General features: G+C 63.2%; 5 protein-coding genes across 11 annotated transcripts; 4 read left to right on the forward strand and 1 right to left on the reverse strand.

Moving 5' to 3' along the window:
• The first annotated feature begins 464 nt into the window (after positions 1–464).
• Positions 465–1,414, forward strand: LOC136305057 (E3 ubiquitin-protein ligase SMURF2-like). The gene is made up of 2 exons (XM_066208459.1): positions 465–740; positions 1,254–1,414. Exons 1-2 carry the CDS (start codon positions 502–504, stop codon positions 1,354–1,356), a joined length of 342 nt encoding a protein of 113 aa, XP_066064556.1. The 5' UTR covers positions 465–501; the 3' UTR covers positions 1,357–1,414.
• Positions 1,415–2,190: 776 nt separating this feature from the next.
• On the forward strand, positions 2,191–7,527 carry LOC136305056 (guanine nucleotide-binding protein-like 3-like protein). Its single transcript, XM_066208458.1, is given in 19 exon segments — positions 2,191–2,239; positions 2,326–2,363; positions 2,537–2,635; positions 2,830–2,910; positions 3,091–3,168; positions 3,256–3,382; positions 3,485–3,588; positions 3,679–3,735; positions 3,737–3,824; positions 4,153–4,240; positions 4,928–5,003; positions 5,005–5,058; positions 5,060–5,107; positions 5,793–5,935; positions 6,792–6,824; positions 6,826–6,923; positions 6,998–7,080; positions 7,163–7,334; positions 7,437–7,527. Coding segments are annotated over 19 exon segments (1,533 nt in total). The 5' UTR covers positions 2,191–2,226; the 3' UTR covers positions 7,490–7,527.
• Positions 7,528–8,408: 881 nt separating this feature from the next.
• LOC136305052 (non-structural maintenance of chromosomes element 3 homolog) lies at positions 8,409–10,646 on the forward strand. Of its 6 annotated transcripts, none has more exons than XM_066208451.1 (10): positions 8,409–8,455; positions 8,592–8,647; positions 8,782–8,853; positions 8,955–9,018; positions 9,128–9,207; positions 9,287–9,381; positions 9,493–9,682; positions 9,765–9,827; positions 10,282–10,396; positions 10,491–10,646. In XM_066208451.1, exons 2-10 carry the CDS (start codon positions 8,606–8,608, stop codon positions 10,643–10,645), a joined length of 876 nt encoding a protein of 291 aa, XP_066064548.1. In that variant the 5' UTR covers positions 8,409–8,455; positions 8,592–8,605; the 3' UTR covers position 10,646. The 6 variants fall into 6 exon arrangements, with proteins under 6 accessions (XP_066064548.1, XP_066064551.1, XP_066064550.1 ...); XM_066208454.1 differs by lacking the exon at positions 8,955–9,018 and adding an exon at positions 8,920–8,954 and having other exon boundaries at positions 8,423–8,455; positions 8,782–8,841; XM_066208455.1 differs by lacking the exon at positions 8,409–8,455 and having other exon boundaries at positions 8,485–8,647; positions 9,493–9,572; positions 9,640–9,682; positions 10,491–10,610.
• On the reverse strand, positions 10,635–15,127 carry LOC136305050 (6-phosphofructo-2-kinase/fructose-2,6-bisphosphatase). Of its 2 annotated transcripts, none has more exons than XM_066208448.1 (14): positions 15,025–15,127; positions 14,419–14,544; positions 14,231–14,327; positions 14,053–14,119; positions 13,848–13,922; positions 12,892–12,948; positions 12,643–12,764; positions 12,350–12,557; positions 11,866–12,012; positions 11,677–11,781; positions 11,465–11,594; positions 11,314–11,376; positions 10,895–10,959; positions 10,635–10,779 (listed from the first exon to the last, which is right to left on the reverse strand). In XM_066208448.1, exons 1-14 carry the CDS (start codon positions 15,050–15,052, stop codon positions 10,642–10,644), a joined length of 1,428 nt encoding a protein of 475 aa, XP_066064545.1. In that variant the 5' UTR covers positions 15,053–15,127; the 3' UTR covers positions 10,635–10,641. The 2 variants fall into 2 exon arrangements, with proteins under 2 accessions (XP_066064545.1, XP_066064546.1); XM_066208449.1 differs by having other exon boundaries at positions 10,660–10,747.
• A 716-nt stretch (positions 15,128–15,843) lies between these two features.
• On the forward strand, positions 15,844–17,881 carry LOC136305053 (3-hydroxyacyl-CoA dehydrogenase type-2-like). Its single transcript, XM_066208456.1, is given in 7 exon segments — positions 15,844–15,908; positions 15,996–16,160; positions 16,870–16,933; positions 16,936–17,033; positions 17,301–17,429; positions 17,503–17,610; positions 17,690–17,881. Coding segments are annotated over 7 exon segments (780 nt in total). The 5' UTR covers positions 15,844–15,884.
• The last annotated feature ends 114 nt before the right edge of the window (positions 17,882–17,995 follow it).

Consider the following 17,995-nt stretch of genomic DNA (forward strand, 5'->3'; position numbering starts at 1 on the left):
GATTCCAGGGGATTTTGGGGGATTCCAGGGGGTTTTGGGGGGATTCCAGGGGATTTTGGGAGATTCCAGGGGGTTTCGGGGGGGATTCTGGGGGGTTTTGGGAGATTCCAGGGGATTTTCAGGGGTTCCAGGAGGTTTTGGGGGATTCCAGGAGATTTTGGGGCGATTCCAGGAGGTTTTGGGGGGATTCCGGGGGGTTTTGGGGGGATTCCAAGGGATTTTGAGGGGATTCCAGGGGGTCCTGGGGGATTCCAGGGTGGGGTTTGGGGGGATTCCAGGGGGATTTTGGGTACCAGGGCAATTCCATCCAGGTGGGGATGGATCCTGGGAGGGGTTTTGGGGGGGATTCCAGGGGGTTCTGGGGGAATTCCAGGGACTTTTGGGGAGATTCCAGGGGGGTTCTGGGTACCAGAGTAATTCCATCCATGTGGGGCAGGATTCTGTGGGGATTCCGGTGGATTCTTTGGGGCTCCAGAGGGTTCCAGGAGGGATTCCAGAGGGATGCCGGTGGCTGATTGTCCCCGTCCCTGTCCCTGTCCCCCACCCCAGATCCAGTGGTTCTGGCGCGCCCTGCGCTCCTTCGACCAGGCCGACCGCGCCAAGTTCCTGCAGTTTGTGACGGGCACGTCCAAGGTGCCCCTGCAGGGATTCGCCGCCCTCGAGGGCATGAACGGCATCCAGAAATTCCAGATCCACCGCGACGACCGCTCCACCGACCGGCTGCCCTCGGCACACACCTGGTCAGGGGACACCGGGGGACATGGGGGGGACATGAGGGGACATGGGGACACGGGAGGGACATGGGGACATGGAAGGGACATGGGGACAGAGGGACATGGGGACACGGAGCTCTGCCCTCAGCACACACCTGGTGAGGGACACGGGGGGACAGGGGGGACATGGGGACACAGGAGGGACACAGACAGGGTGACAGGGACATGGGATGACACTGAGCACCGGCCCCTGGCACACACCCGGCGAGGGGACACGGGGACAGGGAGGGACACAAAGACACGGAGGAGACATCAGGGGACACCAGGAGGACACGGAGGTGGGAACAGGGGACACACGGGTGAGGTGACACTGGGAGGAGACACGGGGACAAATCACTGGGGTCAGCTGAGGACACCGGGACGGGGACACACGCCCGAGGAGCGCGGGATTTGGGGGCTGGGACAGCGGCACGCGGGCGGGGTGGCACTGGGGACGGTGACCCTCGTGGGGGAGTGACAATGACTCTGGTGTGTCCCCAGCTTCAACCAGCTGGACCTGCCGGCCTACGAGAGCTACGAGAAGCTGCGGCACATGCTGCTCTTGGCCATCCAGGAGTGCTCCGAGGGCTTCGGGCTGGCCTAGGGGGGCCCGCCCCGGCCCCCCGCAGGGGCTCTATAAATATATATATATTTTTTTGTTCCATTTGGCTTTTTTTTTTTTTGTTTGTTTGTTTTGGGGTTTTTGGGTTTTGGTTTGGTTTTTTTTTTTCCGGGGTTGGTTTGGGGTTGGTTTTTTTTTTTTTTTGGTTTGTTTTGGTTTTTTGGGGGGTTTTTTTTTGGTTTTTTTTTTCTCCGGTCCCGGTTTGTGTGGGGGTGGGGGGTTTTGCTCTGTTGGAGGGTTGGGGGATTCTCTCCTCCTCCTCCTCCTCACCCTCGCCCCCTCGCCGTGTTGGGGGTTTGGGGGGGAGGGGCGGGGATGGTGAAAAGGGGGGGAGCCCCTGAAATTATAAATACTGAGTTCAGCCCCTCCCCCCCCACCCCCCAAAAAAAAACTGAGAGAAAAAGTTAAAAAAACAAAAAAAGGAATAAAAAAGTGCACTCTTGGTAAGGGCAGTCCCGGTCGTTCTTGGGGGGGGGGGAGGGGGGGAGGCGTGGGGCTGGCCGCCATAATGGGTGTGGCGGGGTGGGGCTGGCCGCCATCTTGGGTGTGGCGGGGTGGCCTCTTTGCGCCGAGCCGCCATCTTGAGTGTGGCACTAAAGGTAGGTCGTGCTTTTGTCCGCCATCTTGAGCGTGGCCGTGCCGCTCTCGCCGCCATGCGGGGTGTGGGGGACGCCATCTTGGGTGGGGCACGGTGGATGTCGCCGTAAGGGGGCCGCCATCTTGGGCGTGCTGTTGGCGCGGGCTGCGCCATCTTGGGTGTGGCTATGGAAGGACACGTGACGTGCCTTTGCTGCACCGGAAGTGACGTCACTAGTCGGCGCCAGAGATCCCAGCAGCGTGGGAGCCACAGCCATGACCCGCTCCCGTGAGTTCGGGGAGGCACCGGGAGGGTTCGTGGGGGTTTTGGGGACCCCCCCGCAACCCCCGAGCTCACCCCGCCCCTTCCTGCAGGACGACAGGTGGAGGCGTCCCGGAAAAAGCGCGTCCAGGTGAGCCCCGGCCCGGGGCGGGGCGGGGAGGGAACGGGGGCTGGTTTGGGGGTGCGGCCCTTTGGCCTCTGCGTGTCACCCCCTCCGTGTGTCACCCCCTCCGTGTGTCACCCCCTCCGTGTGTCACCCCCCCCGTGTGTCACCCCCCCCGTGTGTCACCCCCGTGTCCCCAGGCCCGGCGCACCCGCCGCGGGGTGAAGAAGGACCCGGGGCTGCCGCAGCTCGGCCGCTTCGCCGCCTTCGTGGAGCAAACCAAGAGCCGGCAGAGACGGGTAAAGAACCTCGGGGGGCGTTTTTGGGGGTGCCCCAGGTCACCCCGAGGGGAGGGAGTTTTGGGGTGTTCTCCACGTGCAACCCCCGGGGGGGGATTCTGGGGTTCCCCCTCAAATACAAACTCGGGGGGAGGGGGGCAGTTTGGGGTCGCGGGGGGGGTTTTGGGGGGTCTGAGCCCTCCCGTGTCCCGCAGGTGCTGAAGGCGCAGCAGCGATCGCACCTGGCCGTGCACCTGGCGGATGCTCTGCAGGGACAGCAGCACTTCCAGAGCCAGGTGGGGCTGGGAGCACCCATGGAGGGCTCCCCAAAAAAGTGGGGGGGGGGGTCCCCTGAGATTGGGGGCTCCCCCTGGGAGGGAGGTGAGGCTCCCCAGAGGACAGAGAGGAATTGGGGAATCCAAAAATCAGGGGGCACCCCCTGGATGGAGAGATCCCCGTAACCCAGGTGCCCCCAGGAGAAGGAGGAAGAGGAGCCCCCCCAGCCCCCCCAGAACGAGGCGTCGCTGCGACAGTTCGGGCGGGAGCTGCGCAAGGTCAGTGCTGGGGGGGGATGGCGGTTTGGGGGGATTATATTTGGGGTGAGGGTCTTTCCCCCCTCACCTGAACCCCGATTTTGGCAGGTGCTGACGGCGTCTGACGTGGTGCTGGAGGTGCTGGACGCCCGCGACCCCCAGGGCTGCCGCAGCCCCCAGCTCGAGGGAGCCCTACGACCCCACCAGCACCTCGTGCTCGTCCTCAACAAGATCGGTGAGAGGATCTGGGGGGGGAGTCCCGACGTGGATTTTTTGGGGGTCCCCCATGTCCCCCCACAACCTTGGGGACAAACCCATTTGTGTCCCCCCACGCCAGACCTGGTGCCGAGGGACGTGGTGGCCGCGTGGCTGAAGCACCTGCGGGTCGAGTTCCCCGCCGTGGCCTTCAAGTCGTGCACGCAGCAGCAGAGCCGAAACCTGGTGGGGGTTTGGGGAGGGCCTGGGGGGAGGGTGGGGGGCTCAGCTCAGGGGGTCCCCCTGACCCCCACCCTGTGTCTCCCCGCCCCACAGAAGCAGATCCGGGGGTCAGCGGTCACGGTTTCCGAGGAGGCGTTGGCGGGGGGGGGCGTGCGTGGGCGCCGAGAGGCTCCTGCACATCCTGAGGAACTACGGGCGCAGCGGAGAGGCCAAGACCTCCATCACCGTGGGGGTCGTGGGTGAGGGGGGCTGGGGGGGGAGCTTGGGGGGCTGGGAAACGGGGGGTCGGGTTGGGGTGGTGGGTGAGGGGCGCATAGGGAGAGAGTTTGGGGGGCTTGGGGGAGTTTGGGGGGCTGTGAAAGGGAGGGCTGGGGTATGAGGAGGGGTTTGGGGGGGCTGTGGGATGAGTGGGAGGACACAGAGGGCTGTGAAACGGGGGGGTTGGGGGGCTTTTGGGTGGCTGGGAGGATGTGTGGGGGCTGTGAAATAGGGGTGGGGTTGAGGGGGGGGCTGTGAAAGGGAGGGCTGGGGGTTTTGGGGTGCCCCCCAACCGCTCCCCCTCCCCAGGGTACCCCAACGTGGGCAAGAGCAGCCTCATCAACAGCCTCAAGCGCAGCCGGGCCTGCGTGGTGGGGGCCGTGCCCGGGGTCACCAGGTGAGTGAGACCCCCAGGGCTGGGCTGGGCTCAGGGTGCTCAGGGGGAGTGGGAGGAGCCTGGGTTGGCCCCGCCCAGGTGTGTGGGTGTGCCATGGGGAGCCCCGCCCAGGTGTGTGGGTGAGTGTGGCATCCAGACCCCGCCCAGGTGTGTGGGTGAGTGTGGCACCCAGACCCCACCCAGGTGTGTGGATGGGTGTGGCACCCAGACCCCGCCCAGGTGTGTGGATGGGTGTGGCACCCAGACCCCGCCCAGGTGTGTGGGTGGGTGTGGCACCCAGACCCCGCCCAGGTGTGTGGATGGGTGTGGCACCCAGACTCCGCCCAGGTGTGTGGTGGGTGTGGCACCCAGTGCCCGCCCAGGTGTGTGGATGGGTGTGGCACCCAGACCCCGCCCAGGTGTGTGGTGGGTGTGGCACCCAGACCCCGCCCAGGTGTGTGGATGGGTGTGGCACCCAGACCCCGCCCAGGTGTGTGGATGGGTGTGGCACCCAGACCCCGCCCAGGTGTGTGGATGGGTGTGGCACCCAGACCCCGCCCAGGTGTGTGGATGGGTGTGGCACCCAGACCCCGCCCAGGTGTGTGGATGGGTGTGGCACCCAGACCCCGCCCAGGTGTGTGGGTGGGTGTGGCACCCAGACCCCGCCCAGGTGTGTGGGTGGGTGTGGCATGCAGACCCCGCCCCCAGGTGCCTGCAGGCCGTGCAGCTGGACCGGCACATCCAGCTCCTGGACTGTCCTGGGGTGGTGCTGGACTCGGGGGGACCCCCCGGCCGCCGCCCCTCTCAGGGGGGCCCTGGCCCCCCAACGCCTGCGGGACCCCCCTGAGCCCCGCCTGCGCCATCCTGCGCCGCTGCCCCGCCCAGCAGGTGCGTGGGGACCCCTCGGGGGGGCTGAGACCGTGGCAACGGGGAGGGTGGGTTCCCAATTTGACCCCGTTTTTCCAGCTGAATCAGCGGATTTAACAGCTCAGCTCTGGGGGGGGGTGGGGCAGTCTCACTTTGATCTTTTTCCGCCTTCTCATATTTGCATTTTTGTCGAGTTTCTCACAGACTTGTAAGTGAACAAAAGGGATTTTTGGGAACTGTACGTTCCTCCCTGGAGGAAGAATAATCGATAAAATATCAACAAAAGTGATTTTTGGGAACTGTACGTTCCTTTCTGGAGGAGGAATAATTGATAAAATATCAACAAAATTGGTTTTTGGAGACTGTACATTCCTCTCTGGAGCAGGGGACAATTGTTGAAGTATCACTTTTATTCACTCAGAAGTCTCTGAGAAACTCTCCTGCCAAACTGCAAATATCAAAAGGCAAAAAAAGATCAGGGCAACGGAGGGGGGGACACAGTGACCCCCCGAAATTGGGATTAAGGGGGGGCTCAGCATTAGGGGTGCCCAGAGCAGTGGGGAGGGGAGGTTATTTCAGGGGGACTCTCCCACACTTTGGGCATTTTCACCCCATTTCGGCCACTAAGGGGAACAAGGTGACAATCCCCCGTGTGTCCTTTCCCCCACACCCCAAAAAAAAAAACCCCCACGGTGTCCCCCCACAGCTGAGAGAGCTCTATGGGGTGCCCCCCTGCGCTGACCCCCTGCAGTTCCTGGCCCACCTGGCCCGGCGGCAGGGCCGGCTCCGCCCGGGGGGGCTGCCGGACCCCCACGCCGCCGCCGTGGCCCTGCTGCGCGACTGGACCAGGTCTGGGAGGGAGGGGGACCGTTTGGGGGGGGTCTCCACATTCTGATCCCTTTCTTGGGGGGCTGGGGAGGGTCCCTATACACCCTGACCTCATTTTTGGGGGCTGAGAAGGGGTCTCCACACTCTGACCCCCATTCCTGGGGGGCTGGGGAGGGTCCTCATACACCCTGACCTCATTTTTGGGGGCTGAGAAGGGGTCTCCACACTCTGACCCCCATTCCTGGGGGGCTGGGGAGGGTCCTCATACACCCTGACCTCATTTTTGGGGGCTGAGAAGGGGTCTCCACACTCTGACCCCCATTCCTGGGGGGCTGGGGAGGGTCCTCATACACCCTGACCTCATTTTTGGGGGCTGAGAAGGGGTCTCCACACTCTGACCCCCATTCCTGGGGGGCTGGGGAGGGTCCTCATACACCCTGACCTCATTTTTGGGGGCTGAGAAGGGGTCTCCACACTCTGACCCCCATTCCTGGGGGGCTGGGGAGGGTCCCTATACACCCTGACCCCATTTTTGGGGGGCTGGGGAGGGGGTTCCGCACCCTCAGCCCCTTTCCTGTTGGGCTGGGGAGGGTCCCCCTACATTCTGACCCCATTCTGTGGGGTTGGGGAGGGTTCCCATATACCCTGACCCCATTTTGAGGGACTAAGAAGGGTTTTTTTTTTCATTCTCACCCCCTTTTTGGGGGGCTGGGGAGGGGTTTCTGCACCCTGACCCCCATTTTGGGGGCTGGAAAGGGGTTTCCACACCCTGACCCCCATTTTTGGGGACAGAGGAGGGGTCTTTCTACACCCTGAGCTCTGTTTTTGGGGGACAGGAGGGCTCTCCCCACACCCTGACCCCTCTTTTTCCCCACAGTGGGAAGATCTCGTACTACACCCACCCCCCCAAATCGCGGGGGGGTGCAGCTCGAGGCCCAAATCCTGCCGGCCCTGGGGCCAGCACTGGACCTGGAGGCTCTGGAACGGGGCGATGCCGAGGCCCTGGCAGGTGAGCTGCACCTGTCCCCCACTCCCTTCACCCCTCAGGGACCCCCCAAAACTCACCTGGCCCCCCCCCCACAGCTGTGCCAGTGACGGTGACGAGGCTCAGTCCTGAGGAGGAAGGGGAAGGAGAAGCCATGGAGGAAGACAGCGGCGACCTGGAGGTAGGAATAGATTTCCTGAGGTGGGGAGGGTGGGTTTTTTTTGAGTGGGGGGCAGTGGGTTAATATTTGACCCCCTCCCCAGCTCGGCAGGATGACAGTGGAGCTCAAGCCCCGGGTGAAGTCGGGGGGCACCGAGGGGGAGCCGGTGCCCAGAGCCCCCAGTCTGGAGGAGGTGGCTGCACTCCCTCCTCTATTCCAAGGCCAGGGGCTGCAGGCAGCTGGGAAAAGGAGAAAAAAGTTACAAAAAAGAGCAGGTGAGTGAAAAAGTGAAAACACCCCCCCCCCTTTTCCTGACCCCCCCTCCCAAACTTCCCTGATCACCTCCCTTCAAATTCCTGATCGCTCTTATCCCGCAGAGAAAATCGCCACGAAGCTGTCGGAGACGTTGGAGGCGGCCATGCAGTTCTGAGGGATCAAAAAAATTAAATTAAAATACTATGTTTAAATGAGAAACGGTTAAAAAAAAACCCTCTTTTTTTAGAAATGAGCCAGGGGAACAGGGGTGTTGTAGGTGTGGGTTGGGGGGATCTTTCAAGTAGGAGGTGGAAATGTGGGGGCTTTGGGGAGGGGGGTCCCCCCATGTCCCCGTGGGGGTTTTGAGGGGGTCTCACCCCACTTTACAGCTGGGGGGGTGAGTGGGGATGTAGATCCCAGTGCCAGTGCCCCACTTTGACACTAAATGAGCGTCCCCAACCCTCCAGAGCACCCCAAAAGCCACCTTGGACACCCCACACGCTCCCTGAAGGTCTCACAGCTCCCCAAAACCCCCTTGTACACCCCCAAAAGGCACAGGCTGCCTCTCTAAGCCATCACCCTTACCCCTCATGGCACAGGCAGGGGATGAAGGTTCCGCCGGGATTTTGGGGTGCCCCAAATATCTCAGTGCCGGGCTGGGGATGAGCACGGGCACCAAGCTCCCCTCAGCCTCTGCCGCCATTTTGCCACCTCTTCCTCCACCTGCGGGAAGGGCCGCGGCAGCACGTTACAGGTGGTGGTGACACCACCCGTTCAAATAACGGCTCTTAAGGGGAAGGGAAGGGCGAGATGGGCCATTGCGGGTGATTTTGGGGGTGTTTCGCGGTGTTTTTTCCCAGCGCCATTTTGCGCCGTGAGGCGGCGGTGGGGGGGGCGCGTGCGGCTCTTTTCCCGCCTTTTTCGCCACCTGAGGGGAGGGGCGAGGGCGGAGCGCGAGACTCGCCTGGCTGGTGCCGAAGGGGCGGGGCGAGCTCGGGCTCTCGGCCAATCACGATGCGGGGATGGGATGGTAGGCGGTGCGGACGCCGAGCTGGGCCAATAGGAAGCGGAACTGGCGTGAGTAGGGCCGGTGGGTGTGGGCGGGGCCGGCGCAGTCGCGGGCGGAGCGCGGTCGGTGACGGTTCGTGTCTGCGCCGGGTCGTTGGCCGGGCCTTGCAGGGGTCTCTGCGGCCCTGCTGCGGGTGGGACGCGGGGGACGGCCCTTAGGGGTGCTCTCGTCGCGGTTTTAGCCCGCCCGGTGCTTGTTTTCCTCTCAGAACTGGAGTGAGAAATGTCCCAGCGGAAGCGCAGCAAGGGATTCGGCTCTTCTCAGGTGAGAGGCTGCCCCCTCCTCTTTCTCCACTCATTTATTCTTCCCTTCCCGCCTGGCCCCTTCCATTCTCCTCTCCTCTGTTTTAGTCCCTTCCCCAGCATTAACTTCCCGCACTTCCCGTCCTTTCCGCTCAGATGACCGATGGGGAGGATGATTTCATCCCGACCCAGACGGAGCGGCGCTCCCAGGACCAGGTGAACCAGAAGGTGGATTGCGGTGATCCCCTCTCCTCCCGCTCCTGGAGTCCCGTGTCTGCATCCTTCTGTTATCAGCCCGCTCTTGGCCTTCCCTGCTAATTCCCCCACAGGTGAGTGAGCTGGTTCAGTTCCTGCTTGTGAAGGACCAGAAGAAGATCCCTATCAAGAGAGCAGGTACGTTTAGGGGGAGCCCCTTTTCCACGGCGTTTAGACCCCTAAATCCTTGCTGGCCGTGGGGAGCTCAGAGCTCCACGCTCCTTTAGCGGTTCCCTGTTTCTTGTAGACATGCTGAAGAACGTAATCCGGGAATACAGGGACGCCTACTCGGAAATCGTCAACAAGGCGGGCAAGACCCTGCAGGAGGTGTGGGGATCGCGGTAGGGGAAGAGGGGAGGCTTTTGGGGGAAAAAAGCCCCGTGGATTACCCCTCGTCCTCCCGCAGGTGTTCGGGCTGCAGCTGGTGGAGATCGACTCCAAACGCCACACCTACATCCTCATCAATAACCTGCCCCGCGCTGAGGGCAAGTACCTGTGCAGGTGAGGGGCTGCTGCTGGGGGATTCCTGGGTGGTTTGAGGCGGGGGGAAACCCCATCTGCGTGTCCTCCCCCACCTCGCCCACATGGGTGACACACCAGTGTCTGCCGCAGGGACGAGGAGAAGGAGAAGATGGGGCTCCTCTTAATCATCCTCAGCTTCATCTTCATGAAGGGCAACTCAGTCAAAGACAGTGAGTCTTCCCCCCAACCCCCCTGTACCTCACTTTGCACCTCACTGACTGACACCCCCTTTTCCAGGTGCTTTGTGGGAGTTCCTGCACCTGCTCCGTGTGTACCCCGGGTAGGATATGGGGGGGACACACGCGGAGTGTGGGGTGGGATGGGGCTGCTCAGTGCCACCCCTCACTAACCCCCGTCCTCAGGAAGCAGCACCAGGTGTTCGGGGACGTTCGGAAGCTGGTGACGGAGGAGTTTGTGCGGCAGAAGTGAGTCAGAGGGTCCTGGTGGGGTTTGGGGTTTGGGGTGGGGGGGGTTTGGGGTGTGGGGTTTGGGGTCCAAGGTTTGGAGTGTGGGGTTTGGGATGCAGGTTTGAAGTGTGGGATTTGGGGTGTGGGGTGCGGGGTGTAGAGTTTGGGGTGTGGGATTTTAGGGGCAGGATTTGGGGTCCGAAGTTTGAAGTGTGGGGGTTTGGGGTGCGGAGTTTGGAGTGCAGGGTTTGGGATTTGGGGTGCAGGGAGTCCCCCACCCCTCCCGGTGTGCCCAGAGCAGCCTCGGCGCCAGCCTTGGCCGGGCTGTTTATACCACACCGCAGAGCAAAGCCTGCAGCCCCCACACCCCACAGCCTGAGGGGTCCCTCGTGGGGCTGGGGGAACGCTGGACACCCCCCCCTGCGCACCCCAAAACCTGCAGGGCGAGAGGTCACCACCCATCCCTCTGCAGGTACCTGGAGATCACCCCCATCCCCCTGACAGACCCCCAGGAATTCAAATACCAGTGGGGGCCACGGTCAGAAAAGGAGATCTCCAAGAAAGATGTGCTGAACGCCGTGGCCAAGGTGAGCCCGGGTTGGGGGGGGGAGCATCTTTGCATTTTTGGGGAGACTCCAGGGCTCCATTTGATGCCCCCTCACCCGTTTTTCTCCCGCTCAGATACAAGGCAAGGATCCCACATTCTGGTCAAGCCAGTACAGCGAGGCCGAGGCCACCCGCTGACCACCCCCCCCCCCCCCAAAATAAAGACACCCCGTTGTTGTGCAGCCCCCTCCCCGATCTTCATGCTCAGTGCTTGGTTGTACAAGGTTTAATTTGGGGGGTGGGAGGGTCTCCCCTTGTCCCCAGGGGACCCCTCAGAAATGCTCGGGGACGGTGTTGAGGGCGTCGGCTGCGGTGCGGTTGATGTCGACGTTCTGCGGGGTGAAGATGTGGGGTTTTGGGGAGTCTTCCCCCCCCCAAAATTTAACACACACACACCCCCCCTCAGTTTATGGGGGTGGGGGGGTTTAATGAGATCTGCACCCTCTTTTTGGGGTGGGGTTGGGGATGGGGGTCTTCACCTGGGGTCGTGCTCGGTGGGTGTTCACTGCCTCGATGTTGAGGAAGATGGACTCGACCTCACAGCCTGGTTCCAGGGGAAGAAGGGACCTGGCTGCAGCTTGGGGGGGCTCGGGGGGGGGTTGTCCCCATTTGGGGGGGGATTGTCCCCATTTTGGGGTGGGACACGGGGAACAGTCCCTTTTTGAGGGGGGTTTTGTCCCCATTTTGGGGAAGGATACAAGGGGGAACAGTCTCTATTTTTGGGGGGATGTTGTCCCTGTTTTGGGGAGGGCCTCTGGAGTAACAGTCCCCTTTTCGGGGGGATATTGTTCTTGTTTTGGGGAGGGACTCTCCCCTTTTTGGGGGGATATTGTCCCCATTTTGGGGAGGGACTCTGGAGTAACAATCCCTTGTTTTGAGGGGACACCACCCCACTCACCGTAGGCCACAGGTGTCAACTTCAGCACCGTGTGCAGGGGACACTTGAGGTAAGGCAGCTCATCTGGGGTACGGATTTAAGAGCATGAGGTGGGCACAGCAGCAGGTCTGGGCTGTCCCCAACTGTCCCCTGCCTGTCCCCAAGGCCTCACCGGCGCTCTTGTCCAGGAAATAGGCCAGCAGGCAGCGCATGACAGCCTGGTGACACACCACCAGCACGTTCTCCTGCCGCTCCAGCTCCATGATGACAGGCTCCAACCGCTGCACCAGGTCCTCGTAGGACTGAGGAAGGGACGTTAGGGGATGTCCCCAAACCCCTGACACCCCCAGATATCCCCCCAGGGCATGGAATTTTGGGGGTTACCTCTCCCTTGGGGTAGCGGTAGCGATACTTGTCCTGATCGCGCAGCGCCAGCTCCTTGGGGTAACGCTCCTGGATCTCCTCGTAGGTCATCTCCTCGCACACCCCCTGTGAGGGGACGGCGGCGTTTCGGGGGGCTGTTTGGGGGGGGTCCCCCGCTCCTCCCCCATAAAGAAAGGGAGCGCGGCTCACGGCGTCGATCTCGTTGAGGGCTTTCCACTGCTCGTAGGGCACGCCCAGCGCCTCGGCGGTCTGGATGGTGCGTTTCATGTGGCTGGTCCACACCTTCAGCTCGCGGATGTTCTGGCTGCGGATGAACTGGGCCAGCGCCTGGGCGTACTGGGAGAGGGGTTTGGCCGCTTGGGTGTGGCTTTTCCTGGCCCCTCTGGGCGCAGCCCTCACTCCGTAGCAGGGGATGGGGAGTATCGGGGTGTGGTTAAAGCCCTGCCCCTTTCTGGGTGTGGTTTGGGAGATTAGCTCCGTGCCAATGGTCACCTGGGGTGGTTCTGCTGGGTGTGGCTTCCTTTAGCCCCGCCCCACACCTCACCTGGTCCCGCCAGCCCCACCTGGTACCCTTGAGGGGACATCCCTGTGTCCCCACAGGTTGAGCTGGCTCTGGCCCCACCTGGGGACATCCCTGCATCCCCCCAGGTGTTTCCCCACAGGTTGACCCCACCTGCTGCCCACGGGGGGACAGCCCCGAGTCTCCCCCGATGCGCCCCCGCAGGTTGAGCTGGCTCTCGCCGTGGCGGCTCAGGTAGATGGCGCGGGGCGTGACGTGGATGTTCATCAGGTAATAGACGATGCGGCTCTGCACGTGGCCCTGCACGCGGTTCGCCAGGTACCGCACGCCCACGTCGAAGATCTTGATGTAGGACAGCCCGCTGTGTGGGGGGTGGGAAAGGAGGGGGGGTCTCCGGTCTGGGCAGGCCTGGAGGGGTGCGGGGGGGGACGTGGGGTGGGGGTCACCTGTCCAGCTCGTCGTCCAGGGGCTCGTAGGTGGCCTTGTAGCACTCGATGCGCTTGAGGAAATCGGCCACGGCCTCGTCCTGCCCGCGGCCCTTGTAGTCGGGGCTGCTCAGCTTCACTTGCTGGAGGATTGGGGGGAGCACGGCTTTTTTGGGGGGGGTACACGTAGCTTCCCCAACCCGCCCCCCCCCCCCAGCCCCTATTGTCACCACCAGGTCGCTGTTGTCACCTCCAGGCCCAGGGTCTCACCTTGATGTTCTCCTCTATGATGGCGGGGTCATCACAGATGGACTCGACGAACAGAACCTGGGGGGGGAGAGGGGGGGAAAAGGGGGGGGAACGGGTGGCTCCCCCGTGCTGTGACACCCCCAAAACAGTGCCACCACCTCCCCATGGTGTCACACCCCCAAAACTGTCACCTGCCCATGCTGTGACACTCCAAAGCAGTGCCACAGTGTCACCTCCCCATGCTGTGACTCTCCAGAGCAGTGCCACAGTGTCACCTCCCCATGCTGTGACTCTCCAGAGCAGTGCCACCACCCCCCTATGCTCTGACACCCCCAAAACTGTCACCTCCCCATGCTGTCACACCCCAAAATCAGTGCTACTGCCCCCTCCCCGTGCTGTGACACCCCCAAAAGTGTCACCTCCCCATGCTGTCACACCCCAAAATCAGTGCTACTGCCCCCTCCCCGTGCTGTGACACCCCCAAAAGTGTCACCTCCCCATGCTGTCACACCCCAAAATCAGTGCTACTGCCCCCTCCCCGTGCTGTGACACCCCCAAAACTGTCACCTCCCCAAGCTGTGACACCCCAAAACAGTGCCACCCCCCCGAAATCACTCCAAGCATCCCCCCATGTGCTGTAGCCCCCCCAGGTCAGTGCCACCCCTCCCCCATTTTGTGGATGTCCCCAAATCGGTGTCACCCCCTCCCCCCCCATGTTGTCACACCCCCAAATCAGTGTCACCACCCCCAAAGTGGACACCCCAAAACCATATCGAGGACACCCCCAAAACAGCATCAACACCCCCCCCTATCCTGTGTGGACACCCCCAAATCAATCCTCTCCCATCCTGTGGGCGCCCCCAAAACAATTCTACCCGCCCCCAACGTGCTCGAGACCCCCCCAAGCAGCATTTCCACCCCCCCCCCAAATTAATAAACACCCCAAAAATACCTCTCGACCCCCCCAAATATTGTACCTTGTACCCGTTTTCCTTGGCGAACTGCAGGATCACATCCCGGCGTTCCCGAGTCGTGTTGGTGGCATCAAACACCTTCAAGGGGGTGTTGGGGGAGAAATTTGAACCCACCCCCCGCACCCGAAATATTCGAGGGGAAAGTCGTTTGCTCCAAAACGACTAATTTAATTTAATTTTTAAAAGAAAAAAAATTAAAAATTCTTACCGCCACCTGCCCCTCCTCAGAGCTCAGGTAGGTGCGGACGTCCTTCAGGGCGGTCAGAGCGCAGTGCCTGGGGAATTTGGGGGTGCAGCTCTCTCACCTCTGAGCTCCTAAACCTACCCCCCAAAAAATGCCCCCCCTCCTCAAAAAAAAAATTAAAAAATAAATAAACCCCTCTAACCTGCGGATTTCCACCCCCTCGGGGTTATCGTGGCGGAAAAACTCGTAATTCTTGTACCTGGGCACGGCTTCCCTCCGGTACTCACCCACGTTGAACACTGCGGAGGGAGCCGGTGGTGGGTGAGGGGGGGGGAGGTTTAGGGGGATCCCCAAATTTTTCGGGATTTCCCCACCCCAAAACTCACTCACCCCGCGTCGGGGTGCCGATCCAGTTGAGGTAGCGGGTGAGTTTTTTGGAGATGTAGGTCTTGCCGCGGGCGGGTAACCCCACCAGGATCACCATGCTGGGGCAGTTGGTGAACTGGGGCACGGAGGCTGAGGGGGGGGGGAGGGCATTTGAGGGGGGAGGGGGGTAACAACTCTCTGACCTCCCCCCCCCCAATTGCCTTTGCACCCCCAAATCCCTCCTGCACCCCAGGTTGGGATAGAATAACCTGAGGGGGGGAATCTCTGCTCAGTGTACCCCGATGGGTGTGTTGGGGGGGGGGGGGGGGGGGGATTTTTCCCCCCTCAGCGGTGTGTGTGTTCCACCCCCAATTCCCAAATTCCGCCCCCCGCTTACATCCCCGTCTCACTCGGGGGGTGCAAAGGGGCACCCACTTTTATTTGTTTATTTTTGGTGTTTTTTTCCGGGTGGGATGGGGGGGGGGGGGGGGGGGGGGTCCTTCTCAACCTCTCCGATGTCGCCGCCATGTCCCTGCCTCTGCCCCCGCCCCCGGTCAATGTCCCCGCGGTCACTCTGGGTGTCCCACCCACCCCCCCCCCCCCCGAGAATTCACCTCCTGTCCCTTGTACCTGGGATTTTGGGTGATTTCTCCTCCATTTTTGGGGGGGGGGGATTGCCCGGCGGGCGCTGGCGCTGCCCCCCGGGAAGGTCGGAGGTAACGTTATACCCTCTGGCTGCTGGCCGGGCTGGGAGGGACAAGGGGACAAGGCGGGGGGGGGGGGACAGCGGGTCCCCCCCGTGGGGACCTGACCCCGTCACCTTGGGGGCTCAGCCGTGTCCCCTCGGGGGTCCTGCTCCCCTTCCCCGGGGGGGAGGGAGGTCTCAATCCTGAATTCGTGACCCCCCCCCCCCTTCCTTGGGCGATCTTCTCCTCTGGGGGGGTCCCAATCCGGACCCCTCGGGGGGAATTACGGAATGATCCCCCTGGGAATCTCAATCCCACCCTCCTGGGGGACCGGATCTTGTCCCCTCAGGGTTTTGTCCCCGTCTCCTTTCTTTGGGGTCCTGGTCCCCCTCCCCTTGTGTCTCCATCGTGTCCCTTTGGGGGTTCCAGGTTTCGCCTCTTGGGCTCCTCGGTGCCGGGGATAAGGAGGAAAAAGAGGTCGGGACCCCTCCCCCCCCCCCATGAGACCCCTCCGGACACCCCTCAATGCCTGGGACACCCCCCGGGGCCGGGGGTGTTCCCTGACCCCCCTCCCTCGAGCTGGGGAACCCCCTTGTCCCCCCGGGATTCCCCACTCGTGTCCCCCGCCCCTGCCGGTGCCACCCCCGTCCCTCCCTCGGCCCAACCCCCGGTCATTCCCCGGTGTCCCCCTGGTCCCTCCCCGGTCCCTCCCTTCGGTATCCCCCCCCCGCTCCTCCCCCGGTCCCTCCCCCGGTCCCTCCCCTCCCCGGTGCCGCCCCCCGCAGGATTGGCCGGACGGCGGCGATGGCGGCGATTCGCAGCGTGAAGGTACCGGCCCCCCCACCCCCCCCGAACCCCGGGGATGTGTGCGGGGGTCCCCGCTGACCCCTCTCCCTGTCCCCCCCCCTTTCCCAGGACCTGGTGGCGCTGGTGACCGGCGGCGGCTCCGGGCTGGGCCGGGCCACGGTGGAGCGGCTGGTGCGGCACGGGGCTCGCGTGGTGCTGCTGGACCTGCCCACGTCCCACGGGGGCCAGCTGGCCCAGGAGCTGGGCGACCACTGCGCCTTCGCCCCCGCCGACGTGAGCACCGGGGGGGGCCGCGGGGCTGCGCCTGCTTGGCACTGCTGGTGACATCCCACCTCAGCACGGGGCCACCTTAACCCCCCTGGTGACATCCCACCTCAGCCCGGGGCCACCTTGACCCCCCTGGTGACATCCCACCTCAGCACGGGGCCACCTTAACCCCCCTGGTGATATCCCACCTCAGCCCGGGGCCACCTTGACCCCCCTGGTGACATCCCGCCTCAGCCCGGGGCCACCTTGACCCCCCGGTGACATCCCACCTCAGCATGGGGCCACCTTCACCCCGCAGGTGACCTTTGACCCCCTCAGGTGGCATCCCACCTTGATGTGGACCACCCCCCCCTTGACCCCACCAGCGTGGGCACCACCTTGGCCCCACTGTCAATCCTCCCCCCTCAAACTGGGGTCAGCGTGACCTTGACTGAGGAGCTGGGGTCACCTTGACCTTGCTGGTGACATCCCACCTTGACCTTTCCGGTGACATCCCCCCTCACCACAGCCCCCCCCCTGTCCCCAGCTGACCCCAGGTGACCCCAGCTGACCCCAGCTGAGGAGGTGGGGGCTGCCTTGACCACCCTGGTGACCCCCACCCGGTGACATCCACCGTGACCCCAGTGCTGCCCATCCCACCTTAACTCCACCAGCCACGTCCCAACACGACCCCGGTGGTGACAATCCCCCCCCTTTGGTGGCCCCTCGCCCCCAGGTGACCTCTCCCAAGGAGGTGGAGGCAGCTCTGGCCGTGGCCCAGAAGCAATTTGGCCGCCTGGACTGGCCGTGAACTGCGCCGGCATCGGCATCGCCGTCAAGACCTACAACAGCAAGAAGGACAAAGTGCACGACCTGGAGGACTTCCAGAGGGTCATCAACGTGAGTGGGGGGCTTGGGGGGGGTCCTGGGCGATGGGGTGGGGGTGTCTGTGCTCAGTGGGGGGCTTTGGGGGGTCCCTGGGCGATGGGGTGGGGCTGTCTGTGCTCAGTGGGGTGAACGAGGGGTGACCAGCTCCATGGGGTGGCTGGAGATGTGGGGACTTTGGGGTGTTCCCAGCACAGCTCAGGGGGACCTGGGGGTACCAGCAGGGTTTGGTGGCACCCACAAGACCCTTCCCAAATCCTCCTGTCACCTCCCCCTCCTCAGGTGAACCTGGTGGGCACCTTCAACGTGATCCGCCTCAGCGCGCAGCTGATGAGCCACAACAAGCCCGACGCCGACGGCCACCGCGGCCTGGTGGTCAACACCGCCAGCGTGGCCGCCTTCGAGGGGCAGGTGAGGGACCCCTGGGGACCCACCAAAGGGGGTGGTCAGGAGACCCTGAAGTGACCACACGTCCTCCTCACAGGTGGGTCAAGCGGCCTACTCGGCCTCCAAGGGCGGCATCGTGGGCATGACCCTGCCATCGCCCGCGACCTGGCGCCGCTGGGCATCCGCGTGGTCACCATCGCCCCAGGTAGGGGGCAGCACCTGGCCGGGAGGGCGAGGAGAAGTGGGAGTTCCCCGATTCACGCCGTGTTTTTGGGGTTCCTCAGGGCTGTTCTCCACGCCGCTCCTGGCCGGTTTTGCCCGAGAAAGTCCGGAATTTTTTGGGTCAGCAAGTGCCTTTCCCGTCCCGCCTGGGGGACCCTGCGGAGTACGCCCACCTGGTGCAGGCGCTGGCCGAGAACCCCATGATCAACGGGGAGGTGGTGAGGCTGGACGGGGCCCTGCGCATGCAGCCCTGAGCCTGGGATGGATCCTCTGCCCCAAATTTTGGGGTGGGGGGACCGATCACGCTGCGGACGGAGAGCAGGGATGGACGCTCTGGCTGGACGCTCTCCGGGGACACTCCAGGATGG

The sequence above is a fragment of the Chamaea fasciata genome, unplaced genomic scaffold, assembly GCF_029207755.1.
Source record: "Chamaea fasciata isolate MVZ Bird 193981 ecotype frontalis unplaced genomic scaffold, bChaFas1.0.hap1 SCAF_258, whole genome shotgun sequence".
NCBI lineage: Eukaryota > Metazoa > Chordata > Aves > Passeriformes > Sylviidae > Chamaea > Chamaea fasciata.

Coding starts and splice junctions, on each gene's coding strand:
- LOC136305050 (XM_066208448.1), bottom strand. CDS start 15,052: ATGGAGGAGAAATCACCCAAAATCCCAG. Junction 12,765..12,891: donor TCATAGAGGAGAACATCAAG/GTGAGACCCTGG, acceptor CCAATCCTCCAG/CAAGTGAAGCTGAGCAGCCC. Junction 12,013..12,349: donor TGTCCCCCCGTGGGCAGCAG/GTGGGGTCAACC, acceptor CCCCTCTCCCAG/TACGCCCAGGCGCTGGCCCA.
- LOC136305057 (XM_066208459.1), top strand. CDS start 502: ATGCCGGTGGCTGATTGTCCCCGTCCCTGTCCCTGTCCCCCACCCCAG. Junction 741..1,253: donor CTGCCCTCGGCACACACCTG/GTCAGGGGACAC, acceptor GTGTGTCCCCAG/CTTCAACCAGCTGGACCTGC.
- LOC136305052 (XM_066208451.1), top strand. CDS start 8,606: ATGTCCCAGCGGAAGCGCAGCAAGGGATTCGGCTCTTCTCAG. Junction 9,382..9,492: donor GAGGGCAAGTACCTGTGCAG/GTGAGGGGCTGC, acceptor TGTCTGCCGCAG/GGACGAGGAGAAGGAGAAGA. Junction 9,683..9,764: donor CTGCTCCGTGTGTACCCCGG/GTAGGATATGGG, acceptor CCCCGTCCTCAG/GAAGCAGCACCAGGTGTTCG.